This window comes from Cibotium barometz, chromosome 41, assembly GCF_041138505.1.
Source record: "Cibotium barometz isolate CiBa-2024 chromosome 41, ASM4113850v1, whole genome shotgun sequence".
Taxonomy (NCBI): Eukaryota; Viridiplantae; Streptophyta; class Polypodiopsida; order Cyatheales; family Cibotiaceae; genus Cibotium; species Cibotium barometz.
Window position 1 is genome coordinate 31,606,434 of NC_141086.1, and position 27,893 is coordinate 31,634,326.

Sequence of the window (27,893 nt, forward strand, 5' to 3'; positions counted from 1 at the left end):
TATGGAAGTTTGCCAAATACTCCACCCATCTGCCTTGTCGTGCGTTCATAACTGGTTGAGTGAAAATATACTTGAGGGAATGGTGATCTGTCTTTACAACACAATCTGCTCCTAAAAGATAATGTTTCCAAGCTTGTGCCAAGAACTCTAATAACGTGTTTGAATTGCCAAATGCTTATGATTGTCAAAAGCGATGGCTTGGACTTGTTGCATGAGAATTGCACCAGTTGCAATATCAAAAGTGTCTGTCATGACTTCAAAAGGAAGATTGGGAATACTATGGTTGTTTCAAAGCAACCTTTAGCTTATCAAAGGTGTGAGAAGCATCATCTGTCTAGTGGAAAGCAGGTGCTTACTTTAAGACCTATGTTAAAGGTGTTGCAGTTTTTGAAGACTTATAAACCTTTGTATGATAAAAATTGACGAGACCCAAGAATGATGTGACATCATGAATATTATGCGGTGTCGGCCAATCCCTAACTTGTATCTTGTTATTAGAATCAACGGAAACGCCATCAGCTGAAATGATGTGCCCAAGGTGTACTCCAATGATGTCTTGAAAAATTCAGTTTTTGTGTATTGACAAAAAGTACATTGTTGTGCAAAATCTTAAAAACTTGATGCATTTGCTATTTGTGCTCATCGATTAAAGCACAAAATACCAAAATATTGTCAAGATAAATAATCACAGACTTGTCCAAAAATCGAAAAAGGTCATTCATGAGACTCATAAAGTTGCCAAGGCATGACCAAATACTCATAATGTCCATACTTCGTGTGGAATGCAGTCTTGTGCTCATCACCGTCACGAATATGGATCTGATGATATCTAGACTTCATATCAATCTTGGAAAATACTTTGGCATGAGGCAACGGATCAAATAATTCATCAATCCGAGGAAGAGGATATTTATTCTTGATAGTGAGTTTATTGAGGGCACGATAATCAATGCAAAGTCACATTGATTGATCTTTCTTTTTCATGAGCAGAATTGGTACAACAAAAGGGTGGAATATGACCTTTGTCCAAGAGCTCCATTAACCGGCGTTGAATTTCTTGGGATTCAGGAAAAGAGACTCGATATGGAGCACGAGTCGGTGGCGAATTGCCAAGAAGTAGATCAACTGGATGATCCACTAGTCGTTGAGGATGCAAAACTGGGGGTAATTCCGTAGGAAAAAGATCAAAATGTGGGGCAAAGAAGGGTTGAGCCAAATATGCCACCTTGGAATAATGGTTGGGCACCGTCTCCTCCGTGGAATAAACCATTAAAAGTGTCGAAGAACAAGCAGCGTTTTGAACCTACCGCTTTGCTTGAACTGCGAACAAGGTCGGTGTGGAGGGTTGATCGCGAACACCTTGGAGATCGATGTCCATGCCATTTTTGATAAATTGTAAGGTGTGACTGCAAAAATTGATGAGAGGGTCTTATTGATGTAACCATTGCTAACTCAAGGTCATGTCGTATCTGGATAGGGGCACCTCAAAGTCTATCTTATTACAATATTGGTGAATGTGAAAGGAAAGTTGAGGAGCCATGGTATTGCACTTGAATCGGGACTCGTCAGCCAACTCTGTCTCGTAAGTATGGGGGACCGCGAGTGGTGCGTATCTTCAAAATGCTGAACCATCGCCATGGCCACAAAGTTGTGAGAAGATTTGCTATTGTCGATCAGAACATTGATTGGACAGCAAGAAATTGAGCCAATAAGTTGCAACACATGTGTGCACATAGATGATAGAATTGTAGAGGTAGACTGTGCTTTTGCCACTGAGGTAATGACACATGCCTGTGCATGCTGAGACAAGACCATAGCACGCTTGCCTTTGGAATTTTCTAAACACTAAACTTGGGACTTGTCTTCCGAGGTTGAAAGTTCTATGTTGGGGTTTTGCTGATTATTGAGGTGTTTAGGACACTCGAACCAATGATGGTTACCTAAATAGATGGTAAAGAATTCTAATTTTTGTTGACCTTGAGAAGAGGATTGAGTAAACTACTTCAAGTTACGGAATCGATTGCGTCCAGACTCTCGTCCACGGTCGTTTGATAAGACTGTTGGTGCCATGGCCATTCAGAAGATGACCCATCTTGTTGGCAAGGCTTCTGAAAAGATTGTTGTGCGGAGAGTTGGGCCGAGGTTGAGAACCGCCGAAGGAAGGGGTTTGGAACCATCACACGAATTGATTTATTACCATTGCCGAAATTAGAAGATCTTGGGCGATCTTGTGACGAAGATCTCCGAGGTATGAATGTAACATCGGTATGCGTTTGGCATAGCGGATTGCAATAGGTAGATCAACTGGATCATATTTGTGAAAGTTTGTGCGCAACGCGGGTGTAAGCTTCTCGACAAAAGCATGTAGCTTGTCTATTGGGGCCAATGTAGGAATCTCTAGTACCAGTTGGTAAACTGCGAGATATAAGAGGCCAATGATCCTGTTTGGATCAAATGGCATAGTCGAGATCGTGCTTGGAAGGCCAGCTTGGCAGGTATGAAGTGCTTATGGATCACACGCTTGAATTTTTCCCATGTGCTGACGGTCTTTCCATCAGCTGATAGTTGTTGTTGCCACCATAAAAATGCATTGTCTTTCAGCAAGGACGTGGTGAAGGTAATCTTTTTTGCATCGGTGAGGTCCAAGGACTCAGGGACAAGCAAAGCTTGTATAGCCATTGGTCTAAAATACACGTATTGTGTTGGGCCGAAATAGCAATCAAGAGGTTTAATGTCTAATTTCTTAGTTTTTGATGCTTGCAACAAACTATAAATGACCTTCAAGTCGTTGGCTTCAACCTCTGGGGGATATAATGTCAGTGTCAGGAGCTGGTGCATCGATCAAAGCTGTGGAACTTGCCGATTGAGAATGTTGAGATTGCATCTGCGAAGTGAGGGTCCCGAAAGTCTTCTGGAATCGAGCTTGCCATTTAGGTTCTTTATCTCCTACTGCCATTCGGAAAAAACTGGTTCGTGGTCGAGAATCGATTCATCCACCATGGAAGAAGAAGGATCTTGGTCATGCTGCTGTAGCTCCTAGAGACGTTGTTGCACCCTAGTGAGAAGGCTAGATGCATCGAGGCTATTGAGGGTACTCCCATTCTTGTTTCTCAGTGTCTTTGCAGGATTTGGAGTGATATTATTCACACCATCATGGCTACCTGGGCCAGAATCCAGGGATCTTGGAGGGCTGCGGAGAGGAAGCGCGGCCAGTTTATGAGAGTGGGACATTGTTTTTCACGTCCTCTCATTCGGGACCCTATTGGCAGCACAGGGCTCCTGATTGGTTGAGATCTCCACCTTTCTTGGTGTGAAATCTCCATTTTCTAAAATTTTCTCATACTTAATAGAAGTCTCCTTTCTGGAAAAAAAAAAAAAGAACCATCGCCTAGAGGGCAAATCGTAGCCATGGAATAAAGTCGGGATGAGGTAATCAAGGGAGGAGCAACTATGGACCACTCCATGTATCTTGGGGGATTGACAAGTATGGACCACTGTGTATCTCGTGTACTGTGGCCGGGCTGGGACTCTGGGGCACTGGAGAGGGTGTGGGTGTCCGAGGAGTGTGCTTTGATGTCACAGAGCGGGCACCGTAAAAAAGAAAGGTGGCCTCTCTGGATAGAGAGCGATCATGTGGAAGAGGATTCGGCACGTTGGTATGGAGAGGCCGACGTATGGGTATCGCTGCAGGAGAAAGGTGCAATGATGCAAGTACTCCTCGGAAATAGTCACCGCCGCAAATATCCACATGTGGAATTGGTGTGCAGTTGAGAGGTCGGTGTGGCTACCTGAACGTGAAAGGTGCCAGGTGTGGGCAGACTCAAATGCCATCCTTGGCTATCCAATGTGTACAGATGGGAAATGAACGTGATTGTTTGGAACAAGGCATCAATGACCAGCGGTGCTGCCCCAAACTTTGCCAAAACTATCTCGTGGTACAAAGGGCTATCATGTGTGAACATCATCACCTGCACTCTCTCCATCCTCTTCCAATCCTCTCCCAGGTCACCTCCCCAAAATGGAGCCCCATACATCATAGCTGGCCTCACCAATGTGTCAAACAGTTAATGCTGATTCCTAAAAATGTGGCTGAAATCACAATCTCTCCAGATGAGCCAATGCAGCATCTTCTCTTCCTAAGAGGGCCGGGCAGCCGGGCACATGGTGAAGATAGTCTATAGATAGGATCATGTGACATATACAGTAACTATCTCCACGGTCTCACCTTTATATGAGAAAGGGTGTTGAAGAGCATGATCTTGGTTTTACCAGTCACTTCATAGTTTTCTTCAAACCTGTGTAAAAATTAGGGACCTATAAAGTAACTATCATTTGACATATAATGTAACTACCTCCACAGTCTCACATTTATATGAAAAAGGGTGGCTAGCTGCCACCTGATATAACATGTCGAACAGCATGATCTTGGTTGACCGGTCACTTCATAGTTTTCTTCAAACCTGTGTAAAAATTAGGGACCTCTATTATAGCGATTTTGGCGTTTCAAGAAATGATTCGAGTGGTATCAGTGTCATGGATTATCTCTATCAAGAAAGAGGATTTCTGTCCGTCTTCTCAACTGCAAAAAGCAATCATATTTAAAGCATAACATCTCATCCTTAGAGACTGTGAGCTATTTTCTGAAGTGTTGTCTTTTTCACTTCATACTTTTGTTCAAACCTGCGTAGAAATTAGGGACCTCTATTGTAGCCATTTCGGCGTTTCAAGAAGTGACTCAAGTGGTATCAGTGGCATGGATTATGTCTGTCAAGAAAGAAGATTGTTGTCCATCATCTTCTCTGGACATCATGGAAACACACAACCATACAAAAACTATACACGAATGGCAAGTGCACTACCTTCAAATGGAGACAGAAAGTGGCCCTCTTGTAGGTCCATTTCCATTGTTTAAGGCCCCTGATGTAATAGGCCTTAGTTTTCTGGGCTCATGTGCAGTGCAAGATGGAATAACTAGCATAAAAGCTGTGGATTACAAGGGACGGCCCTTGCTTGCGGTCTTATCATCCCATAGAGGTAAAGCATTAGCTTACATTTTCCATATCAAAGATCTTGTGAATTTACTTTCTCCAAAAAAGCTTTACTGTTTCATTTTTTAAAGTTGTAATAAATTATATCGAACTGTAGAGGTAGATCATTAGCCTAATATTTCATATTAAGGTTTTAGGTTTTTTTTTTTTCCAAAAAAAGCTCAAGTGATTTCTGTGGTATCTTTGATGGTTCTGTGTTCCTTCAGGTCTGAGTCAGAACATGTTGTCATTGGAGTGCTGGGTGGTGGACTTGAATGCTAATAAGCTTCTACCTGGTCCATGGAAAATAAGGTGAAAACAAATTTTTTTATTCTTATTCTGAAAATTTTCATGAGAACATATTCATTGTCACCGAAAGCTATCTATGTGATTCAGCTTTCAGCTGAGGACTTTTTAAACTATTTAAGTTTAACGTTTGAATTTCTATGCATCTTGATGTTGCTTACGCTTTTACGTGCAGCAACCTGCATCCTACCACGGCTTTACTTATACCTTGGACTTACCAGGATGATTCTGAGTTTGGCACTAAAGTTTCTCAACAAGAAGCAGATTTGCACCCAGATGTGGGTGTGTTAACAATATCCAGCACTGGTATCTCTTCTTACCGAGCGAATGGAGGCAGGTCTTCTCTAGTTTTGTCCTTGAAGGGAATTCCAACATGTTGTGACATTTGCAACAAAACCACACTAGTAAGCATGACTCTGCCATTCCAGGTCCTTTTGCAAGTCTGAAATGTGTAGCATTCAATACTGGAAAGGCAGTTTTAAGTAAGGTTTCAAGGGACAAGGCATACTTTAATTTTATTATGCTAACAACCACTCGTGTGATGCATTGTGTCAATGTGTTTCCTCAAAGGTTGTGGCTGACAGCAGCTCTTCATTGTACATTTTTGATGTGAGGGATTGGCACCGATTCAGAATGAAGAGAATATTGTCTCATTATCCTTTATGCACAGCTCAGGCAAGTGCACTTCTGTCTTTACAACTGGTAATGTGGTTAAAACATCCATCTTGTTGTTTGTAGGAAAGCAATGGGGGATTTAGTCTAGTGTTTTTATGAAAACACGGGGGATTTAGTCTAGTGTTTTGAGGATTTCAAAGCTCACATTATTTCCGTAAGCTCCTCCTCATACACTCTGAGATTATGCCTCTTTCCCTTTTCATTCAATTGTTTCTTGTCCTGCTCTGCTGGCTCTTATTGTTACCTTCCAAGGTCTTGTGGTTCTTCATTTTCTTCCTCTTGCTTCTCTTTGGCAGGTCACTCTTCAGGTTGAACTATCAAGATATCCAGATCATACCTTAATACGATGTGCTCCACATCTACCTCAAATAGTGAGAGCAAGTCTGGGTTTTCTGTCAGAATGTGCTCTTTGTCATCATCCTCTACACCTTCTAGGTAGTTCAACCCTTTTGCGTGCAGAGGCTGGCTGGTCGGATTTATCTTATCCTTGACTGCCACTAACACTTTGACTTTCTTTTTGCGCTTTAATGGAAATCGGGTCAGTTTCCCAGTTGTACTTGATCCTCCTGCTCCTGAGCCAATGTCTTCCTATAAGCATGGGATAGGCTCTTGATAATTTTGCCATCTATCGGACAATGGACACCACAAGAAATTTGCATTTCAATTTTCTGCTCTAGCTGTTCTCCACCATCAACTTGTTCTTCTTGAAATTCTTGATTTCTTGAATTCCCTAGTATTGGTGTAACTATTTGGTCCTCCTAGCACTGAACACCACAAGAAATTTGCATTTCAATTTTCTGCTCTAGCTGTTCTCCACCATCAACTTGTTCTTCTTGAAATTCTTGATTTCTTGAATTCCCTAGTCTTGATGTAACTATTTGGTCCTCCTAGCACTATTTACATGATGGAACCCATGCCCAGACATTGGACAGGTAGAAGAAGGCATGGGAACATGCCTGCCAGCCATTGCCACCAGTACGGGCTGCCACTTGGCTGCCATCTGTAACTGCTGCTGCTTAGTGCTGTTGCCTGAGCTTCTTGAATTGCCACCAACAGAGTTGTCGCCTGTGCCTGTGTACTGGCCACCTACCATCTGGCCATCGTCGCCATCTGAAGTGCTACCTCCATTGCCTTTTGGCCAACACTGATTTGGGCACTTGGCTGCCACTTGGCTGCCATCTGTAACTGCTGCTGCTTAGTGCCGTTGCCTGAGCTTCTTGAATTGCCGTCAATAGAGTTGTTGCCTGTGCCTGTGTACTGGCCACCTACCATCTGGCCATCATCGCCATCTGAAGTGCTACCTCCATTGCCTTTTGGCCAACACCGATTTGGGCAACAAGCTTTACAGCCAAACACAATAAGCTTTGTCATCTACACATATTACCTGTGTACGTTATTCATGAGTTTGGATTTGGACTTGGATCTGGACTTTTTGGATTTGGATTTGGACTTGGATGTGGACTTGCATTTGGATTTCGATTTGGACTTGGATCTAGTACTAGCTCGGTGAGAGATTCTTGTGGGTCATCCCCGTGGTGTGCGCGGCATCAGAAATCTCGTGCCTTGACTTCGACAGTGACTTGGGTTTCTACATCCATCGGCATATTTGTTTGCTTTTGTATTCATTGATGTATTGATCTTGGCTTGCGAGCGCGTGGATTGTTCCTGAATAAATTTCAGAAAGGGGGCGGGGCCTATTCCTTGCTGTGAGTGTGTGTACTGTGCAAACTTCTTCAACCAACTATATCATTGAAGTTTACTTCATATACGCCTCCTATTCCACCACTAATGGAAATGCAAAAGTTTGTGAATGGGTTTGGATGAAACAAAAATATCGTTGTAAGAAAACCAAGAGCCCAGGTTACGAACTGAGGTGAGAGACTGCTGATTCCGCCGCCTTCTTCTCTGCCCCTGCCCTCTGTTGCCTGCGCCTTCTTTAGCTGCCTCCGCCTTCTGTTGCCTCCGTCCCCTCCTTTGTCATTGCCCTACCCTGCCCTTGCTTCCCCCGCCTTTGCCCCCCATATTCTCCCACCTTTGCTGCTCCTGCCTCTTCCCCCCTGCTGCTCTTGCCTTTGCCCCATCTGCTTCCGCCTCTTCCCCCCACCATCTCTCATTTCCCTTCGCTACTGCCCCCCGCCTCCTCCTCTACCCTCCACCTCTGCATTTGCCTCTGCTGCCCCCCTCCTTGTTCCCTGCCCTCGTTCCTGCCGCCTCACTTGCCTTGCTTCTGCCCCACGCGTTTCCTCTTCCCCTCGCCCTCACCCGCCTCTTCCTCCCTTTGAAGTTGACTGAGCACTTCCAGGATACTCGTTTGCTTGGTTGAGGCTTCTTCTAGGTGGACTTTCATTCTCCGAAAGCTGCTTCTTAGGTGTTGGCTAGTAGCCCCTTCCCTCTTGGCCCTAGGAAGATTTTCTTTTTTTAGTACGAGGTGGGCTTTGATCTAGTGGCGGAGGATCAACGCCTTACCCCGGTCTCATTGTGGCTCCCTACTCTTCCTCGGTCTTGTTGGAAGCTCTTAGCTTCCATAGAAGCATGATGCATCCTTTGGCCAGGTTTTAGAGTTACCGGCCCTTTTGGGCTCTCCCGCCTCAGCTTCCGCGGCTGTTTATCGCTACATCTGATGGTGTACCCCGGGTCTTTGTGCTTGTTCTTTTTCTTTTCTTCTAGTCCCACAGGTCTCTCATGGCATCATTATGCTCCTCAGTGGTTGAAATCACCTTACATATTGGGGTGATTCTATTCTATTCTGGCTTATAGCCTGATTGTTGTATGCTTTTTTCATACTTAATAGAAGTCTCTTTCCTTTATAAAAAAAAAAGAAAGTTTGTGAATGGACTACAACCAAAGCTTATGCAAGCAGTGTATATGGCTAGACTGAAAACTTTGGGGAAGAAGCTCAAGACAAAGCTTTGCAAGCCGAGGCTTTGTACATGCCTTGGATGGATGACAAGACAAAGAACGTTAGCCTGGATCTACCTCAAAAGAAGAAGTTTAAAGAGCGATCCCTACCGAGAACCTCAATGAGTCTCAAGAGAAGAACGATATGAGTGAGGACAAACCTTCACTCTTTCGAAGAAGATTGTCCCTCAAGCAATGTGAGGAATATGCCAAAGAAGGAAAGCGTTTCCAATGTGGAAAGAAGGGACATATGGCTGCAAAATGTCTTAACCAGTCAAAGCAAGAAGCCAGAGGGACCCAAAGATTATTAGGTTGACATCATGCCAGGAAGTTCGTCAAGTGGTTTGCTGCGGTGGCTAACCATTGCAAGACTTGACAAAGAAAGTTGTGGGATCTTTGTGAACCAAAGCTGAAAAAGAATCCTTTGAAGCATTGAGATTTTATGCTAGCAAAGGCCCAATGTTGATTATTTCAAATTTGTCCAAACCTTTTATGGTTGAATGTGATGCCTTAGGAAGATTGCTTTGGAGCAGTCTTGAACCAAGAGGGCCCTGTTGTGGCCTATGAAAGATCTTTATGCTACCGACGAGGACTTTAAGAACATTTGGAGCAGATTGCAGAATAGAGATTTTGTGACTTCTTATGTCATCATCAAAGAGGGTTTTCTTATGATCCAAACCCATTTATGTGAGACAAAGGATTTAAGGCTAAAAGTGATCGAAGAATGCCATGCTCCACCCTACATGGGGCATAGAGACATCTTGTCTACAACTCACGGTTTGGAGAGCTATTGGCCTAGTGTGAGAAAGGACGAGTTATATGTTCAAGAATGTTTGGTTTTGTTAGGTGGTCAAGTTTGACTGACAAAAGCCAACAAGATTATTGCAACTATTGCCGATTACGAATGTTCCATGAAGAGTATTGCTATGGATTTTATCTTTGGATTTCCAAAATAAGGGAATGATGGTGAAAATCAGAATTCAGCCAGCTTCTAAGTGTTTTGGGGAAATAAAAACACTATGGTATGGCTGGAAAAATACTCTAGAATAAGTGCATTAGATAGAGCAATAAACAAAGGCCAAGAAGTACTCTTGAATGAGGCTGGAAATCTGAATTTATAGAGTTCTATTCAGCCTAGAAGGAGGCACCTACAAGAAGAGGAGTGGAGGTTATTGCTCATGAAAAAGATGTGGTAGGGAGAGGTTTGTGCAAGACTTTTGGATCAAAGAACGGCTATTAGCAAAGTAGCAACTCCTGTAGCTAAAAGAGGAGGAAAAGTTTACTTTTTATCTTTTTCTTTTGAGTTAACTAGCTTGCATGACTTTTTTTGGAGAAAAGTGAGCTTGCATGATTTACTTTTAAGTAAAGTAAGCTTGCATGGCACACTTTTAGGTGCATGTAAAGATAAAGCATTGCATGCTGCATGCATGTAGCTGAAAAAGCTTGCATGTTGCATGCATGGGGGGTTTTTGGCCATGCATGTCGCATGCATGAGGATTTCTGGCCATGCATATCTCATGTATGGGGGTTTCTAACTATGCATGTCGCATGTATGGGGGTTTCTAACTATGCATGACTATGCATGCCACATGCATGAGGGTTTTTGACTATGCATGTCGCATGCATGGAGGTTTCTCATCATGGAGAAGAAGTTTATCAACAATACTTAGCTAGACTGTCATGCATGCATGCATGTATGCATGCATAGAGATAGAAAACCCGCATAAGAGTAGGCTGCCTTCAAAATGTCAATTATTCATGTACAAATCCATGAATACAAGTTAATTGAAGATAGGTTATGCAACATACTAACCCATGGGTGCAATCCAGGTGTCCCCAGATCCATGAGCTTCTTATGCAATAAAATACAAGCATTGTTCAGGCAAACAAAACAATACACGCAAATAAAAATAAGCCATGCACACAAATGTATGCATTTAAACACACATTTTGGAAGAAACCCCATCTATTTATATGTACTTGATATTTACAAGGGTTATGGTATTCGACTCTCCAAGATCCATCAAATATCCATGGCATTATGTATTGCATTTGGTTCTCCAAGATCCATCAAATGCTTAACATGCTTCTATGCAACCAAGATCTTGTAGATACCGTAGCATACACATATATGGGAAGCTTAACCATAAACATTCCATGGCTACATGTAGTGTCCAACACCCATGTCCATGGATAATAGAGAATTTACAATATGAATCCCGAGAAATTAGGGAATAGTTACAGCCCTAGTGACCAGATGGCCTTGAGGATTGACTGAGCGGTTTCCTTTGGTAGCCAGATAGCTCAGCACCGGTTTTCGATGAAACCAGACATGACAATCCATGAACAGGAGGATCATTACTTGTGTATTGTATATTGATGTATGTTTGAATTTCTTTGACTTTGTGTGCTATTTTTGATACGTGGACAATGCTTGGATTTATGGCATGTGATAGTCCACTGGGCTCTTGGCTAGTACCTGGAATACCCAGTAGACGCAAATGATGCATACGTGTTTGTTGACTAGCTCCTGTCTAGTTTTTTTGCAGGAGGTAAGTATGCATTTATTTTATCTAACACATGTGACAGGCCATGAAGAAGTACCATCAAGAACAAAGCTATTGGTTAAAGAAAAGGCATAGAGATGTTGCGAGATGAGCATATGACACCACATATATGGGAAAAGACAAGATGCACAAGCTCACCAGACAGGGCTAGTACTTGAAACATATGGATATACTTGGAACATATGAAATTGCTTGGAATACTTCTACTTTGCAACTGAGGACAACTATGACATAAGAGGGAGGGAATGTAACTATTTGGTCATCCTAGCACTATTCACATGATGGAACCCGTGCCCGGACACTGGACATGTAGAAGAAGACATGGGAATAGGGACCATGCCCATGAAAAAGCACCAGTTTTTGGTCAAAAAGTAAAGAAAAGTAGAAAGTCAAACTGTGTTGATCGTGAGCCAGGAGCACCACTGGCAAGAGGAGACTGAGCCGGACCAAAAAGCAATAAGCGGCTTTTTCAAAAAGTAGATCTAAGGCCAAAAAGTAAGGCTTTGAAGCCAGAAAAGCAACGTATAAGAACTTTAGAAAAGCTGGCCATATTTCAAGTAAAATTTTATTGAATAAAGTGAAAAAGACAAAAGCAAAAGCTTGGCTAGCTTTTGACAAAAAGCAGGGCTTCCCATAGGTATAAAAGAAGCATGAATCTCTCTTCTCATCATGAGTAAGATCATTGAAGGGAGGTATCTATGATCAAAGCTTGAAGATCATCTTCTTCATCAACATCATCAGGAACGTGGAGATAAAGATCATCTCCTTCATCATCATCAACATTATTGCCACCTAGTTTAACCTCCACCGCCACCTATTGCTAGACCGCCTTCACCTGCCTCCATCGTTTGTGTGCCGCCACCCCACCACCCAGCCAACTGTTTGTGCTAGCCAACGTCTGGTTGCACTATCTGCCGTACAACTTGCACCTGCTGTTCAGCACGGCTACAACTGCTGCTGACGCCAGCGCGTTGCCCTTCTATGCGTGTGCACCTGAGCATTGCATTCAGAACTTTGCTGCCTCTGCTGTGTGATGCTGCCTATGCCATCTGAATCAGAGTAGCCGCCGACTGAACTAGTGCCGCTGCCGCCGCTAGCCACTGCCACTTGGCCGCCATCTCTACCTGCTTCTGCTGCTTAGTACCATCGCCTGAGCTTCTTGAATTGCTGCACCAACAGAGTTGTCGCTTGTGCCTGCCTACTGGCCGCCTACCGTCTGACCATCCTTGCCATCTAAAGTGCTATCTCCATCGCCTTCTGGCCAACACCATCTACTTGTGCGGCCTTCTTGTGGATTGTCTCCTTCTCCGATTTGGACAGCAAGCTTTATAGTCGAACACAATAAGCTTTCTCATCTCACCAGAATCTCTCACCAGGCTAGTACCAGATCCAAATCCAAGTCCAGATCCAAGTCCAAATCCAAATCCAAATCCAAGTCCAGATCCAAGTCCAAATCCAAACTTGTGAACAAGGTACACGGGTCATCGCCGTGGTGTGATCGGCATCAGAAATCTCGTGCCTTGACTTCGACATTGACTTGGGTTTCTACATCAGAAAAGTTCTGTGAACCCTTCTCTCTCTCTCTCTCTCTCTCTCTCTCTCTCTCTATCTATCTATCTATCTATCTTTCTATCTTCTCTCTCTATATTTTTATCTCTTGGATACGTGGTTGAATCTATCACGGCACGCTCCGCTGGGCTTACACTTGCTCTTCTTGATCTTGGAATTCACCTCCGTGCGGCTTCCATGTGCACAACTTCTAGGAATCTCTTGTCATTACCCCACAACTCTTATTCTGACATAGTGATTCCACTCTTTTCACAATTGGCTAGACCACTCCCCTCAGCTCTGCCCTTTTATGCAGGTTTCTTCTAACCTTTTGATGCTTCCAAATTTTCAACAATGAGTTTCTAGCAATTAGCTTTCCTTCTTCTCAGCTAGCTAGTCCCCCTAAGTAAGACTATCCCCAGCAAGATGGCCAAAAGTGTCATTGTTTAGTCAAGACTCAACACTATAGTGGCTCTGGACCACTTAGCCGGCGTCACCTAGCCGAGCTATCCATCTGTGCCCAATGTCATAAGTGGGCAAAACACGCCCCAACACCCGTCTGCATTCACTAGGGTCCTTTTGGAAGTTAAGACGAGCCAAAGTATTATTTGAAAGTTTTTGGACAGGCATCATGAGAGCGTACTGTGAGTAGTAATGCATGAGAAGACTTAGCTATGTAAACCTCGCACCATTTTTGTCATACCATCATAAACCATTGTATTCTGGACATCACACATATGGGGCTCAAAACATGAGTAGAATGAAAATATTCAACAATAATTTGGTACAACTCTTCCAAGACTCTCTCTGTTCTGCATTCGTTGTCTCCTGCCACGGCCCAACACCCTCATTTCCCTCTGTACTACCCGTTGTAAAAATCAAGATTTCTGGCTCCGGTTTATGATGCATCAGTTATTGGTGAGAACAATCAGCATTCATTGGTGGTGAACTGTGGGGCATGTTCATCCACCAACACCTCTATGCATCGGGCCCTCCAAATTTGCCAAGCTGTGTTATTGGCAATGAGGTCCCAAGACTCAAGTAGTATCAATCCTCTGTAGAGGTGGTCTATACTGTGCATGAGGAATATCCTCTAGCATGGAACATTGGGACACACCTCTGCATATCATTATGGCGGTGTCCAGATCTTTGCCCTCAAAGAATATTTGTGCACTAGATTTAGTGAGCCAAGCAATAGCACCCCAAGTAAAATAAATGGTCTCTCTCCTCAATGTGCACATAAGTTGAGCTATAGAGCCCCAAACCTGTGAGCAGCTTTACACCCTCATATGCAATGTTGCATTGTCTCAAAAGCTATCGGGCATTTGGGGCACATGGGGTCTACTCCAAAAATAGCCCTCTACTAGTTAATGGGAAGGCCACCATGTAAGAATAATCAAAGAAGTGGCAGATCTGGCTCCTCTTGAATGAGTGCCAAAGTTCGTGCCAAAATCTCTTTTGAATCAATGGCGTGATGTCATAGCTCTCCCAATGCGGCCTGAGTGTAGGAGTCCTCTGAATTTGTCCAAGTAGAAGGAACCTAGCATTACGGACAGTGTAGTTGAAAAAAGGCCGACTCTTCATAGGATTGCCTGCATCAATCCACTCCCACTCACCAGGATCCCAATGAAGATATCTAATAGGACATCCACCATACAACCATAAGCACCAAGACCCATGGGTCACAATATCAGGTGAAGGGTCAGCATTGTTGGATCAGAGAACCACTCCTTAGTGGGCGTAACAAAAAAACCTGTTTCTAACTTTCAAAACCTCGAAACCTTGAAACTTCGAAATGGTTTTTAAAAACCTCGAAACCTCTTGAGTACGGCAGTTGCACCGAAATTTAAGGTTTTGTTTTTTTTTTCTCCTTGATTTTTTTAGTTTTGTTTTTTTCAATATCCTCCTCATCACCTTCCTTCCCTCTTCTTCTCTTGCCTTCTCCTTTTCTTTTCTTCTCCTCTCTTCTTTCCCCTTTTTCTTCCTTCAATGTCTTAAATCTTTCCCAATTTCTACCTTCTCTTCTTCAATTTCTTAAGAGTCCTTGATTGAATCACTTGTGACATCTAATCAAGCAAAATTGCCATAATGCCTCATGGTTCTCCGAGATGTGTGAGAAGAGACCATTTTTTCATCATTACACTATGTTTTTAGATGGCTACTATAAGTTCTTATACTTTATGAAATTATAGATTTTTCGAAACCTTGCGGTTTCTTAGCCGAGAGATGAAACCTTTCGAAAAAAAACCCCAAAAACCTCGAAACGAAAAAAACCTGGAAACGTTTCTTGTGACTATGGCTATGCTCGGTTGCAGTAGTATGGCACCCATGGTGAGAGTGTGCGAATGAGAGATGAGAGAGAGACACACCAAATAGAAATGATTGATTAGATTGCTTTATCGAAAGGGAGAGATACATGGGTTTATATGGGAGAGGTGAGAGGATGGGATGTGGTGAAGAGTGAATGGAGAGATGTGGATGTAAGGTGGCCACATAGCTAGCAACATGCCCACATGAACTACATGGCTAGGAATAAGAGGTGCTAAGAGGTGTTGCACATGAGGTGCACACACGAGGTAGAGAGGGTTCACACACGAGCCTCTGAATATCCAACAAATCCTCCCTTGGAGCAATGGTGGGAAGTTGAAAGACAAACTTTCACAAGGCAGAAAGGTATGGGCCCAAAACTGCATCCCAATAACTCGCATGTTCTGGAGATGCCAACACCCACATTAGGGCTTGACCATATGAGCAATATATGTACATGGCTTCGTCATAAGACATGCCGCCTTGAGCCAAGCTGAGATACAAGGATAAGAGCTAAAATTATTTAAGGGTTGAAAAACACACACACTAGAAAAGGAAAGCACACATAGATACAATTAGATTTTGGGAGATAATCCCAGGCAGAGAACCCTTATTAAGAAACCATAGATGGGTAGAGATAGTTAAAGTGCGTAGTCATTGTCATCTTCCCAGAGGGATAGATCATAGAGGACTGAGAGTGCTTTGTGGGAAGTAGAGGTGGAGGAGGTTGGCTTGGATCATCCGGTTTGTTTTCGGAAATTTCTTCCATGTAGTCTGTCGCTTTTGCTTCTTGAAGTTTGTTTAATCGCTTGAAGCACCTTTCGAAAGTGTGGCCCGGCTTCTTGCAGTAACTGCTTTTGGCAGCTTTGTTTCACGAGCAATATGCTATTAAGTAAAACTGTTTTCTTATCATCATCATCAAGAGGACATTTTAAAGCAGTTAACTGCTGGATTAGAATGCCTAAAGCATGTTCCCATACTTCTGCAGCAGTTTTGTCAAGATCCACACATGATGAATGTAGTTGTTTTCAACGGAGAGACCCATAATAACAAGAGCTCGATGGTTTTTGTCGCTCCAAGCTATTACCACCAGAGATGTGTCCGTTCCTTCCGGTTTGGGTTTAGAGCCTTTGACCAATCTCCAGACATTGTACTGCATGAAAACGAGGCGAATTTCGGTTGGCCAAGTTGTGAAGTTGGTGCCATTGGACTTCTTGATGTCTGGGAGTGCCGAGGCAAGTCAAGGCTCATCCATGAGAGATTGAAGCTGTTGTGACTAATGTAGAGGCTTATATAGTGACTGGAGGACAAATGCTGCAAGAAACCCCAAATTTCTACATGACAGGACTTTAAGTGATGCACAGGAAAAGACCCAACGTTATGGTATGTTGGAATGCCTTATCGTGCAAGAAATTGGAAAACCCCCAAATTTTGAAATTAGGGTTTCAGGTGTGAAATTAAGAATTTTGCAGGAAAAAGAAATTAGGAATTCCTTGACCTAGCTCTTGTGCTTGTGCAGGTAGTCACATTAGGAGCATGGTATGATGAGGATGTCGTCCCAGCAGTAGGTACAGATTGCTGCAAATACTGGCAAGGTTGAGGAGCGTCGACGACAGGTGAGGCAAGGCGAAACTGGTGGGGATGAAAATTGCCGTGGACGAGGTGAAAAGGGGGCTGACTCGGCAAGGCGTGTGGGCGCCCAGCACCACCTGGTCGGATGGGTGGCGTAGCTGGGGTCCTTGCCCCCCCGGTCCGCCCAGCTGGCTGAGCAATGGCGGCGCTCAGCTCAGCCCGGCCGGCACCCTATCATGGGATCCGCTAGGTGGGCGGCACAAATGGGCAGAGTAGGTGGTGGAGTGGCGGCACAAGCCCAGATGGCAGAGCAGCGCGACGAAGAGAGGCAAGCAAGTGAATAGAAGGCAAACTCCATAGTGGCGGCGTGAGGACCAGACCACCGCTCTGATGTGCGAGTGAGATGAGAGAGAAATGAAATGATATATTAACGTCTCTAAGAGGCCATGATGGCCTATGAGACCAAAACTGACAATACATCTGAAGTTGGAGTCTCATCAAATAGAACAACCAAATGAAACTGAAAAGTAAAATAAACTGACTATCTTACAGTTATAAGAACTGTAAGTAAGACTCCTAGATGACACTGAGTAGAAAACACTGGAAAATGTATATCAAGTAGATCCATGTATGTTGATCAGTCGAAGTGCTGCCCTCTCCTCAGATCAAATATCTCCGCCATGGGGCTGTCTAGAATGGAGAGGTCGTAGAAGCGAGGTAGGCGCCTCTAATGCCAAGTAGTAATGGCTCTGATCCGGCGATGAGCATGACATAAGACGACTGCTCTATCAATGGTGACTCCCTGGGAGCGTGGCTGGTGTTCTGATGGCCTGATGGAGGAGGTATCAGGAGGTGTGTGGGCTGGGCTCTGTTGGTGCTAGTGCTGAAGAAATCTGTCAGGATCCTTTTTCTAGGTACATGGCTCGGTCTCCCGTCTGCCAAGAGGGTCTCTCTGTGTCTCCTGAGCTCAAGTAGGAACAATTCCAGGCATCTCTGATCCTCTAACTCCATGACTCTACGTAACGGCCCAAAACCCTCTCGGAAGAGGCAGTGATATCTCCCTCGGATCTCATAATAGATTGTACATCGGCAAATGTAGTGCTCCTCTGTCTCTGCCTCCTGGTAGCATAGCTAACAAATGCGGTCATCCGAGATCTGATGCACATATTGCCTTGTCTCAATCCGCAGCTGGTGTGATGAGGTGTGGATCTGTCCAATGGCACAACGTATCCCATGTGATAGGTGTACATCCATGTACGTCGGGCGGGTGATAAAACCATCTGGTGAGAGGTGCAAAAAATGGCTCTTGTAATGAGCCATTTTCGTGCCTAAGGGCTCAAGGGGACTAGTCCATGTCCTCTTTGTGTACACTTTGACAATATCCATCCTAATCACGTGGTTCTACTCTGAGCGGGTGAGATCCAAAAATGGACAATCCAAGCTGTATTGAAAGGGTGGGAGTGCCTCTATCCACAAACCTTGTAGGTCAAACCATGATCTCACCTGAGCATACCAGCAATGAGTATCTCCATCCTTTGCCAACTGTATGGATGAGGTCAATGCCAATCGGGAGTACCTCTGCTGAGGGAGCTCCCATAGCCGCTGTAAAAAGGTGTCTGCTTGGAATAGGGCCTCGGTCACTATTGGTGCGGCACCCAACTCAGCCCGACGAACAATCTCATGTGGTACCGATGATTTGCTCTGAATCATGTGGGCAATCATCATAATCAGTGGTCTCTCCATATGCCTCCATCCCTCATCCATCCCTCTCAGAGATCTGTGATGTGTGTAACATGTTGGGCCTCCAAATTGGAGTTCCGTACAGGAGGGTTGGTGTGACAAGTGTATCAAATAGCCACAATTTGGTGCATGGCTCCTGAAACTGTATGTGTGCACACTGCCTCTCAAGTACCCCCAAGGCTGCATGCCCTCGAGCTAATCTAGCTGCCGCTGCCTCCTTTAGGGAGAAACGCAGTCTTGTGAGTAACTCCCAAATAGACATATGACTTGACGTACTCAATCGGCTCCCCTCGGAAAGTGAACTGATACTTTGATCTCGTCACCCATGCCTGTGTGGTGTTAAACACCATAACCTTGGTTTTCCCAAGGTTCACTGTCAGATCTCTATCTGCACAGAATGCCTGTAATGCATCCAAACCTCCCAATCTTTCTACATAATCGGAGACCACATCCATGTACAGTCCAAAGAGGGTGGGTGATAGCAGGCATCCCTGCTTCACCCCTATCGTGCTGGTCACCATATTGGATAGTCCGCTTGGAGCTCGGACTCTACTTGTCTCGTGATCCTGTGCCTTTCCATTATGTAACCGGTCTATCGCATCTAGCACCATCCTCATAGTAAAAAAGGTGCTGCTAGCCGGTCTAGCTCCCAGTGGAGGGGGGGTGGGGGCTTGTCCTGGTGCATCATACAGCGCTCTAGCATAAGCATGCCATGCCTCAGGTGCAGTAGTCGGAGTACTAGGTTGTCTCTCCTGAAACATCTTCCATGTCCTCTTGCTGTCCTTCCCCAGGAAGAGTTGGTAGATCTCCTCCTCTAACTTAGGCATGTAGGCTCATTTCTTCCTCCGCACAAGGCGCTGAAAGATCATCTTGGCCTGTCTATGTGTGTGAGTCCCAATGGCAATCTCACGTTGTAGCTGTGCCCGTGTCTCTCGACACTCATCATCATACCAACTATTATGTGGGGCAGTGCTACAGGGGGTGTGTGGAACGGATCATAGTGGAGGGAAACGCATATGAGGCGGATGCATGTAGTACACCTGCCAATCCTCTCGTAATCTCGTCCAGAGGGCTATGTGGGTCTAAAGCAAACAAGCCATCAAATACTGCATCTCGGTAAACCTCCAGCTGTCTCACATGTAAACTGATATCTCAGGTACCTAGGTAGATGAGTGGCTGGCCCATCTCTCGGGGATCTACGTACTAGTGTGAAACTCAGGTATGCATGATCAGTTGCTATGCCAATGGGCCGACTGGAAATCGTGAAATCCCTCACGTCAGGTAGGAGATCCCATCAAGTAGTCCATTGTGCTCGCTCCCCCTTTAGAGTTCTAGCATGTGAGAGCATCTTATCCTTGCCATCTCGATAGGCCATTGTATATGACCAACCCATGTGCACTCCCGAGTGTGAGAAAATGCCTGCCATAATCTGTAATCTCCCCCTCATCCTGTGCTGATCTCTGCAACCCTACATCCTCTGTCGTGATCTCCCGGTACATAGCCTCATGAGTATCATACAGCTCTGTCTGCTCTATGCCTACACGTGCATTAGAGTCTCTCAATAGTAATGTCTCCCATGCTGGCAAACCTCATGATATCATCATATAGTGGCGTATAGGGCGACTCTCCTGATGGTGCAAACCTGGAGTTGGCTGGGGGAAAGTAGCATATCGCCACATATAGCTTGCAGAGCCCCTATTTGCATACTCGGACCCACATGTACCTCGCATCTGCATCTCTATGTACCACATGTATTTTGTCACGAAGCTCCTCCTTGAAAAGTACTGCCACTCCTGCAGATCCTCTGGTACCTCCCACTGTGCGTGGCTGAGGGCGGAACACTGATTCCCATCTAGAACCCCGCACGTTAGGAAGCCTCTTGTTTGTGCATTGATGGGTCTCCATATACATAGCAATATCACTGTGTCTGAAAGTATCCTGCATTTGCTCTAAGGGCTCCATTGCAATTCCACACCGTGAATCTCAAGGTCTATGGGCCTCCTATCCGTAATGATGACTCGGCCAACTCTGTATGCCGCCCATTTCCCCTCTTTCCTTGCCTCAAGCACACATGGCATGTGTTCCTTCCGGTGTGCTATCTGTGCTGGTGTAAAGTCCTCATCCAAATAAATCTTTTCCCCCTTAAGGGCCATCCCATCCTTTTGGAGAGGAAGGCCTTCTTCTTCTCTAAGTCACCAAACCTGATGATCAATATCTTTGCCCTAGTTTCATCTCTACCTACTCGCCATGCTCTAGCAATGGGTACATCCGTGGCTCCAATTTTCGTTGCAAGAGCTTTTGCATCCTCTTGGGGATTCCCTTTATCTTCCTAACCACTATGCGTACATGTAAGGCACGTGCCCGTCTCTTGGCTTCCTCTTCCAATGTAGCATTCATAACCTCTACTTTATTGACTGACTGGTGTATCCTTCTGCTTCTTTACTACTTCAATCCATGGGCTTACTTCCTCAATTTGTTTCTTTGTGGCACTGGCAATTTCAGCCCATGAATGCATTTCCTTCTCACCTGCAGCCACTTTTGCCTTACATGATTCCAAAGTGTTTTGCATTTTTGTGATGTCTTTTTCGCAGTCAGCCATACATGTCTTCAAGGTGCCTTCATACGATGCAACCATTGTGCCAATCTCCCGGAGCATGTAATCCTTCCATTTCTGCATCTCTTTTTTTATTTCTGTGTGTTTATTGAAAGGGAGAGATACATGGGTTTATATGGAAGAAGTGAGAGGTTGTGATGTGGTGGAGAGTGAATGGAGAGATGTGGATGTAAGGTGACCACATAGCTAGCCACATGTCCACATGAAATACATGGCTAGGAATAAGATGTGCTTAGAAGTGTTTCACATGGGGTGCACACACGAGGTAGAGAGGGTTCACACACGAGGCTCCGCCGAATATCCAACAAACATGCCAGTGCTTTCCTGAGTGACTAACTACTCTCGCTGGATGAAGGATAGTGCCAAGAATAAAAAAGACGATCTCCCTCCTCATCTTGATCCACCAAGGCTAACACCTATAATGACACTCCTACATCAATTCGATCGATCCATCTAAGACTCCCTCTGAGGTGCTGGGTAGATGCAAGTCTTCGATCCATAGGGAGACTTTTCAAAGTTTTCCAAGCAATAACTGTCGATGAACATCTCTCCCAGCCAAGCCACTGCATATATCCAGATGCATCCAAAGGTTGCCCAGCCTCATCTCTAATGAGGGTATTCCACATAATGGCCTGTCTATCAGCCTCATCCTTTGATCTAGGAAGCATCTGTCTCAAAAAAGGTCTCATGCTACTCTAGCTCTTATAATGGCAGCAGTAGAGAGGAACATGCCCTATACTCTGCCTCAGTTAAGATGAAACATCATGCAGTCTTCACCATTACGAGGTGTACAACTAGAAATGTGAAACATAAAGAAATTCCTCCAAGGTTTAGTGCATGGAAGGAATCCTTTGACCGCTCTGCATTGTATGTCTGGATCTACAATATTCAGCCCCCTTTCTTGACTGGGGTGTATAACAGTCTCCCAACCCGCTTTGGCCTAGGTGTCTAGTGTACCGTCCAATTGAGAAAGTTACAGACCAATCTCCGCAACTGGCCAATGCATCCATGAGAGAGGTACCAACATGAGGCAATGAACCAGGCTGAGGCAAGCAGTATTTGGTTAACCACCACGGCTATGGAGGGTAGATCCAATCTCCTAGAGCTCCAAGGAAGAAGTTTCTTCCTAATGCTCATAAGGAGGAGTGCAAACTACTCTGCAGGCAATTTATCAACCCCAACTTGACACCCCAAATATTTGGCAGTACAGCCTCTGTCCATCCAAGTAAAACTGAGCTTTGCACCTGAATTGACCGGTGAGTCACTAATCCAAAAACCGATTGATTTATGCCAATTAATGAGAGCCCTTGCAGCTAGGCAAAACTCCACCAATGCAATCCAAAAGGAACACAAACACGTGTGTGAGGCCTCGAGGAGCATAGCAGTATCATCAGCAAGCTCAGAGTGCAAAAGTTCATCCTCATTGTGCAAGGGTAGACTCAAATGAAAAACTCGAGCAGTGGAGCGATGAAAGAAAGATATCTGCTCATAGCCTCGGCAACAATGAGATATAACATGGGGGCTAAGGGGCATCCTTGTCGTAGTGAACAGGAAATCTGTAAGTGATCACCTCTGGAAATCCCAATCAACTCTATTGTATGCTTTCTCAAAGTCTTCTCAAATTCTAGCAATAAGATGGCTAGGGGCTTGTTGCTTTCCTTAGCCCATTCAACTGCCACCCAAAAAGAGAAGATATTATCAAAGATGCTTCTTCCTTTGAAGGAACCCATTTTGTGTACCATGAATAAAATCCTGCAATACCAGCTACAACCTCATGCTTACTACCTTGGCAAGTATTTTATAGGCAGTCCCAAGCAATGTGATAGGCCTCCATTGATCAATATTCGTCTTATCACCACCTTTTGGGATAAGGTGAAAAAGACCCTCAATAAGAGAAGAAGGCATTATCCTAGTGTTTCACATTTCCGGAAGGATATGCTCCCCAATGTCAACCCAAAATGTCACAAAAAAGGTGGGTGAGAGGCCATCATCCTCTGGACACTTACCTTGAGGTAATGTATGGAGTGCTTGCCTGAACTTCTTAGTGGAGAAAGGGGCATCAAGTGAAGTACACATGTCCTCCGTGACCATTTGATTCAAAGTAGTAAAAACTTTTTGTTGTGCAATATCCCTTTGGGAGGGTATGAAGCTCAACAGTAAGAAGCCGACAATAAAAGTCAGAGGCAATCCGCCTCACCATAGCAGGACACGAGTGAAGTGTGCCTTGAGTATCCTGCAATTGTCTAACACTTTCTCTGCTCTCGTCTATGAGATGGGCCATGAGTAGCAAAGAAGTGTTTATTGTATGTGCCTCCCATTTGAGTCCAAAATGACTCTCGGGCATGTAAACGGTGCTGAAGCTCAGCCCTGACAATACATAAAGTATCTGCAATCAATTGGGCATTGGGGTGCTTTTCATGTTCCCTCTGTATTGCTGGTAGCCTAGGTCTAAAAGCCCTCTCTTGGTCGATGACCTTCTGTCTCTTAAGTAAGGCCATCCTGTGGTAAACATCACCGACACGCTGCAATGTGGATGCCACACTCTCTAGGCCATCAGAAAAGTCATGAAAGCTCCATACATCTATCACCTGCGAAAGCTTTGCAATGCTTAGGAATACACACACGAGGAGTAGCGCCATGCTATATTGGATCTCTAATACATAAAACCACTGGGCAATGATCAGGTTTAGAAGTGCCAAATGCTATGAGTGTATGTCCTCCCCGATCAAGAACCCAATCATTAACATAGAAGCGGTCTAAGTGTGCATAGATGCAACTTGCATCCCTCCTCCTATTAGACAAAGAAGAGAGGAGAGGGGATGGCATCCTTTGAATATCATCCTCAAGCCAACAATCTCTGCCATGTATAGAGAATAAACCTCTCTTAGGAGGCCATATCAAGTGGGTGCACCATACCCAATTGTCCTCCTCTTTTGTTTGCAGGTTGCTCAACCATGTTAAAGTAACCCCAATGATCCAATGATCAGCATGAGGAAGCAAATCAATGAGGGCCAAAGCGAAATCCTCTCCCCTCTATGATTAGATGTATACATATTCCCAATACCAATGTGTCTCCCATTCTGCGTAATGATGATCCACTGTGCTCTAGCAGGCAGAATGACACAATGGCCAATGATGCAAGGCAAGATTGCAGCTGACATTGAAATACATACACCACCTTTGGTCCCTGCAGCTCCCGACCAAAAGGCATGACTGAACAATAACTTGCTAGTCTACCACATTGGCTTGCATCGAGTTTATGCTCCTGCAAAAATAAAATGTCCATAGGACCTTCTGTGATTGTAGAGTGAAGCTGGTGCTTGATACGCTATTTCTGACGATGCGGAAAAACACCACCAAGCCCCTATATGTTCCACGAGACAATCCTCATGAGGACAAGGACTGAAAGTTGTGACCAGATCTGGTGGTCGATGAAGGACCCCCTTTCAAGGTGGGAATGCATCTCTCATAAGTGAGGGAGGGGAAATGCTCCAAGGAGAGGTCCACCTCTCCTTCCCATTCCTTCCCTTCTCAAGAATGGGAGAAGGGCAGCGTAGCGTAGCATCATCATTACAATCCAACTGCAATGTATAGAGTGACATATCATCATCATTACATTCCAGGTGCAATGCATCCTCATCACCGTGACAATCCCATTGCAAAGCCTCTGCAGAATTTCATCATGTGTAGCCAGGGATGCAAAGGGGTTAGCATGCTCCACTGAGTGCATAGGCGCTGGTGGTGTAGGGATGTGGGTCCGGGGACAGCGGCACTCCTAACCATCACCCATTGTTGTGTAGTGTGTTGAGGTGCAGGAGTGACTATAGGGGGAGGGGGAGACGTTTGATAAGCATGTCCATGCTGCCTCCTAATGCAGCCTCTGGATCTTGGAAAATCTCTAGCAAGATGACCCTACTGGCGGCAAATACAACACGGATCTACTCTGCCAGCAATCTCCAGCCTCTACCGAAAATGTGAGCCATCCAGTCTCTGTACCAAGATGTAACCATCAGTGATGGAAGGGTGAGGAACAAGAACAAAAACTCGGGGTACTCCATCATAGGTGGTTGTAACCATTGCAGAAGCAGACGAAGGTTGCCCTGGAATGACATGTACTTCCAAGACTTGACCAAATCCAGCTCCTATGGAAGCCAACGACTTCCAAAAAACCTGTGGAAGAGCAAGAAATCTGAGGGAGATCGGAGTAAGGCATCAATCCTTTGCCACAAGATCAAAGTCCAGCCGGTACTCGAAGAAGAAGAATTTCGCCAAGGGGAAAAGGGCTGCCGGCAAGTGCTTGAGATGTAGCTTCTGGGGAGTTGAAGTCAACTTGGAAGAACCTTCATCCAAGTAAATGTGTATCAAGAAAGTGCACGGACAGTTCCGAAGGGAGGGCTGCCAGAAGCTAATCTCTAGCTTGCGAACGGGCAGGGTGAGAGCCATAGACACTCCCAATGAGAGTAGTCTTCATTTCATTGTCGATGTTGCTTTGGAGGTTGAGGGTCTTGTGAAAAATTGATTGTTCTCATGGCTTGTGGGAGTGGAGAAGGATTGGCTTGGGCAGAAGCCATAATGCCAATCAAGGCGGGTGGCCGAGTTGAGCACGATAAGAATTTTCCGTATGCTAGTGCATCCCACAAAGCAGGAGCGGTAGAAGGAAGGGCTCGAAGGTGGAAAAAGTAGGGATGGGGAGGGCGGGGGTGAGGACGACAGGCAGGGCGAGGAGAAAGGCGGACAGAAGGGAGTGCGCAGCAATGAGGGGAAGGAGGGGGCCGGACAAGGAAAAGCTGCAGAGGGCGAGTTGAAAGGTGGGATGAAGGGATGGAAAGAAGAAGCGCTTAGATGCGCAAGCAGGGTGGGGGTGGGGTGTGCGCAACAGTACGGGGAAGCTCACTAAGGTCCCATATCAAAACCTGTATACACCATAAATAACATTTGAAATGCAGTTGAACATGAATAGAATACAAGTACTTGGGTCAATATGACTTACTCAGTGCTAAAGAGCAGCTTGAGAGTGCAAACACAACAAGATGTGGATATAAAATTTTGACACTTAAGGGGTGTGCGTGTTGATTGCTTGCTTGACAATTTAACATTTCCTACCTAGATTAGACCTAGGCTAAGCCTTATGCACATCCTACCCTACATGCAACCTAAGCTACATGAAGAAATAGGCTGAAATTTTCAAAATGGAAAACCTAGTTTGGTTTTCCACTAAAACTAGGGCTGAAAATACTATTGCTAGGGTTGAACTTATGCAAAATAAGGAAACCCTAATTTTGGCCTGCAAACCTGAAAACGAAAAACCCTAATTTCAGAAATCCTAATTGAGCCTGCAAAAAATGCTAGCTATGGACTACCCTAGGCTGACCGTAGCTCTGATACTAATGTGATAGGCATTGTGGAAGCGTGTTTGTGATTAACACTAAGAAAAAGAGATTAACGGTAATCACATGTTAAGCAAACACACAGAAGACAAGGCTCCTCGACCAAGAACAATGCATTGGACCACTAAACAATGATAGAAGTGGGTCAGTAGTGTCGTCATGAACCCATCCTACTTTGGTGGCTAAGGTTTGTAGGATCTGCGGCAAGCTCTTGTCAATCTTACTTTTGTCACATGACCCCTTTGATCCATATGCGAAATACTTAGGCAGCTTCAGTTTTTACTAGCTTTTCCAGACAGCTGGATACTGAGTATTCTTGTCGGCTTTGTCACCTTGCGTTGATTATCATTTTCAAATTGTTATCCTTTGTAGTGGTCACTAAAACACACTTGTATCCAATCTCTCTATGATAAAAAGTTAAAATTGACTTGATTGGGGAAGGACGGTGTTCAAACTGTTAATGTCCCTGCTGGACAAACAATCATCTATCACTAATGATGAATATAATCTCTCTCAAAAAAAGTTAATAATTGTGGATCCTCATTTTGAATTGCATGTTTTTTTGCAGATTGTGCAATGCATATCAGCTGGAGAAGCACTTGGTCATCAAAGTTTCATTCTGTTTGTTTACGGTAGAGGTGGTGATACTCATGTATTGGACCTATCACAAGAAACCAATTCTGAAGAAGAACTTGATCATCCGGACTCATGTTGTGAATCTTCAGTGCTACCGAAATCTAGTAGCTCAAGTGTAGATTGTGGGACAAGTGTATCCTTGCTAGGAGAAGAGATTATAGCTAAGGAGATGCTACATGATCACAGCCTCGTATCAGACAGCATAGCTCCAATGCATGATTCACTGCTCGTTTGTGATGAAGGATGTAGTTCCGATTATCAACTTCTGCTAGCCTGTGGGAATGCACCTAATGGCACTCTCCGCAGGCAAGATTTCTCTTCCTTTCAGATCTCTAATTCCAACAGTGGTATCAGAACATACACTTTTCCACTTGTTAGATGCTCATAGTCTGCCGTAGAGAGAGGAAGAAAGGAAAGAGCATTTCAGACCTGAGTTGTATGGAAGAGAGAGAGAATGGAGGACCTAATTTGTTCCTCTTTGCAAATTCTCGGGCTGATTCCATGATGCCTTTTACAGGCTGAATTGGCGTCCAGACACTCCTTCCTGGCAACGATTCACACCTTTATATTCAAAATTTCCAGCATCAAAATAATCAAATTCACACCTTTATATTCA

At 44.6% G+C, this 27,893-nt stretch overlaps 1 protein-coding gene across 1 annotated transcript in view; it reads left to right on the plus strand.

Annotated features, from left to right (window-relative positions):
* The window catches only part of LOC147614862 (uncharacterized), a 43,951-nt gene extending 16,286 nt beyond the window's left edge, over positions 1-27,665 (plus strand). Inside the window, exons 5-9 of the mRNA XM_086779994.1 lie at positions 4,689-5,034; positions 5,255-5,339; positions 5,509-5,737; positions 5,904-6,035; positions 27,210-27,665. Coding sequence (XP_086636120.1) covers positions 4,689-5,034; positions 5,255-5,339; positions 5,509-5,737; positions 5,904-6,035; positions 27,210-27,665 — 1,248 coding nt within the window. The remainder of the gene's footprint in view (positions 1-4,688; positions 5,035-5,254; positions 5,340-5,508; positions 5,738-5,903; positions 6,036-27,209) is intronic.
* The last annotated feature ends 228 nt before the right edge of the window (positions 27,666-27,893 follow it).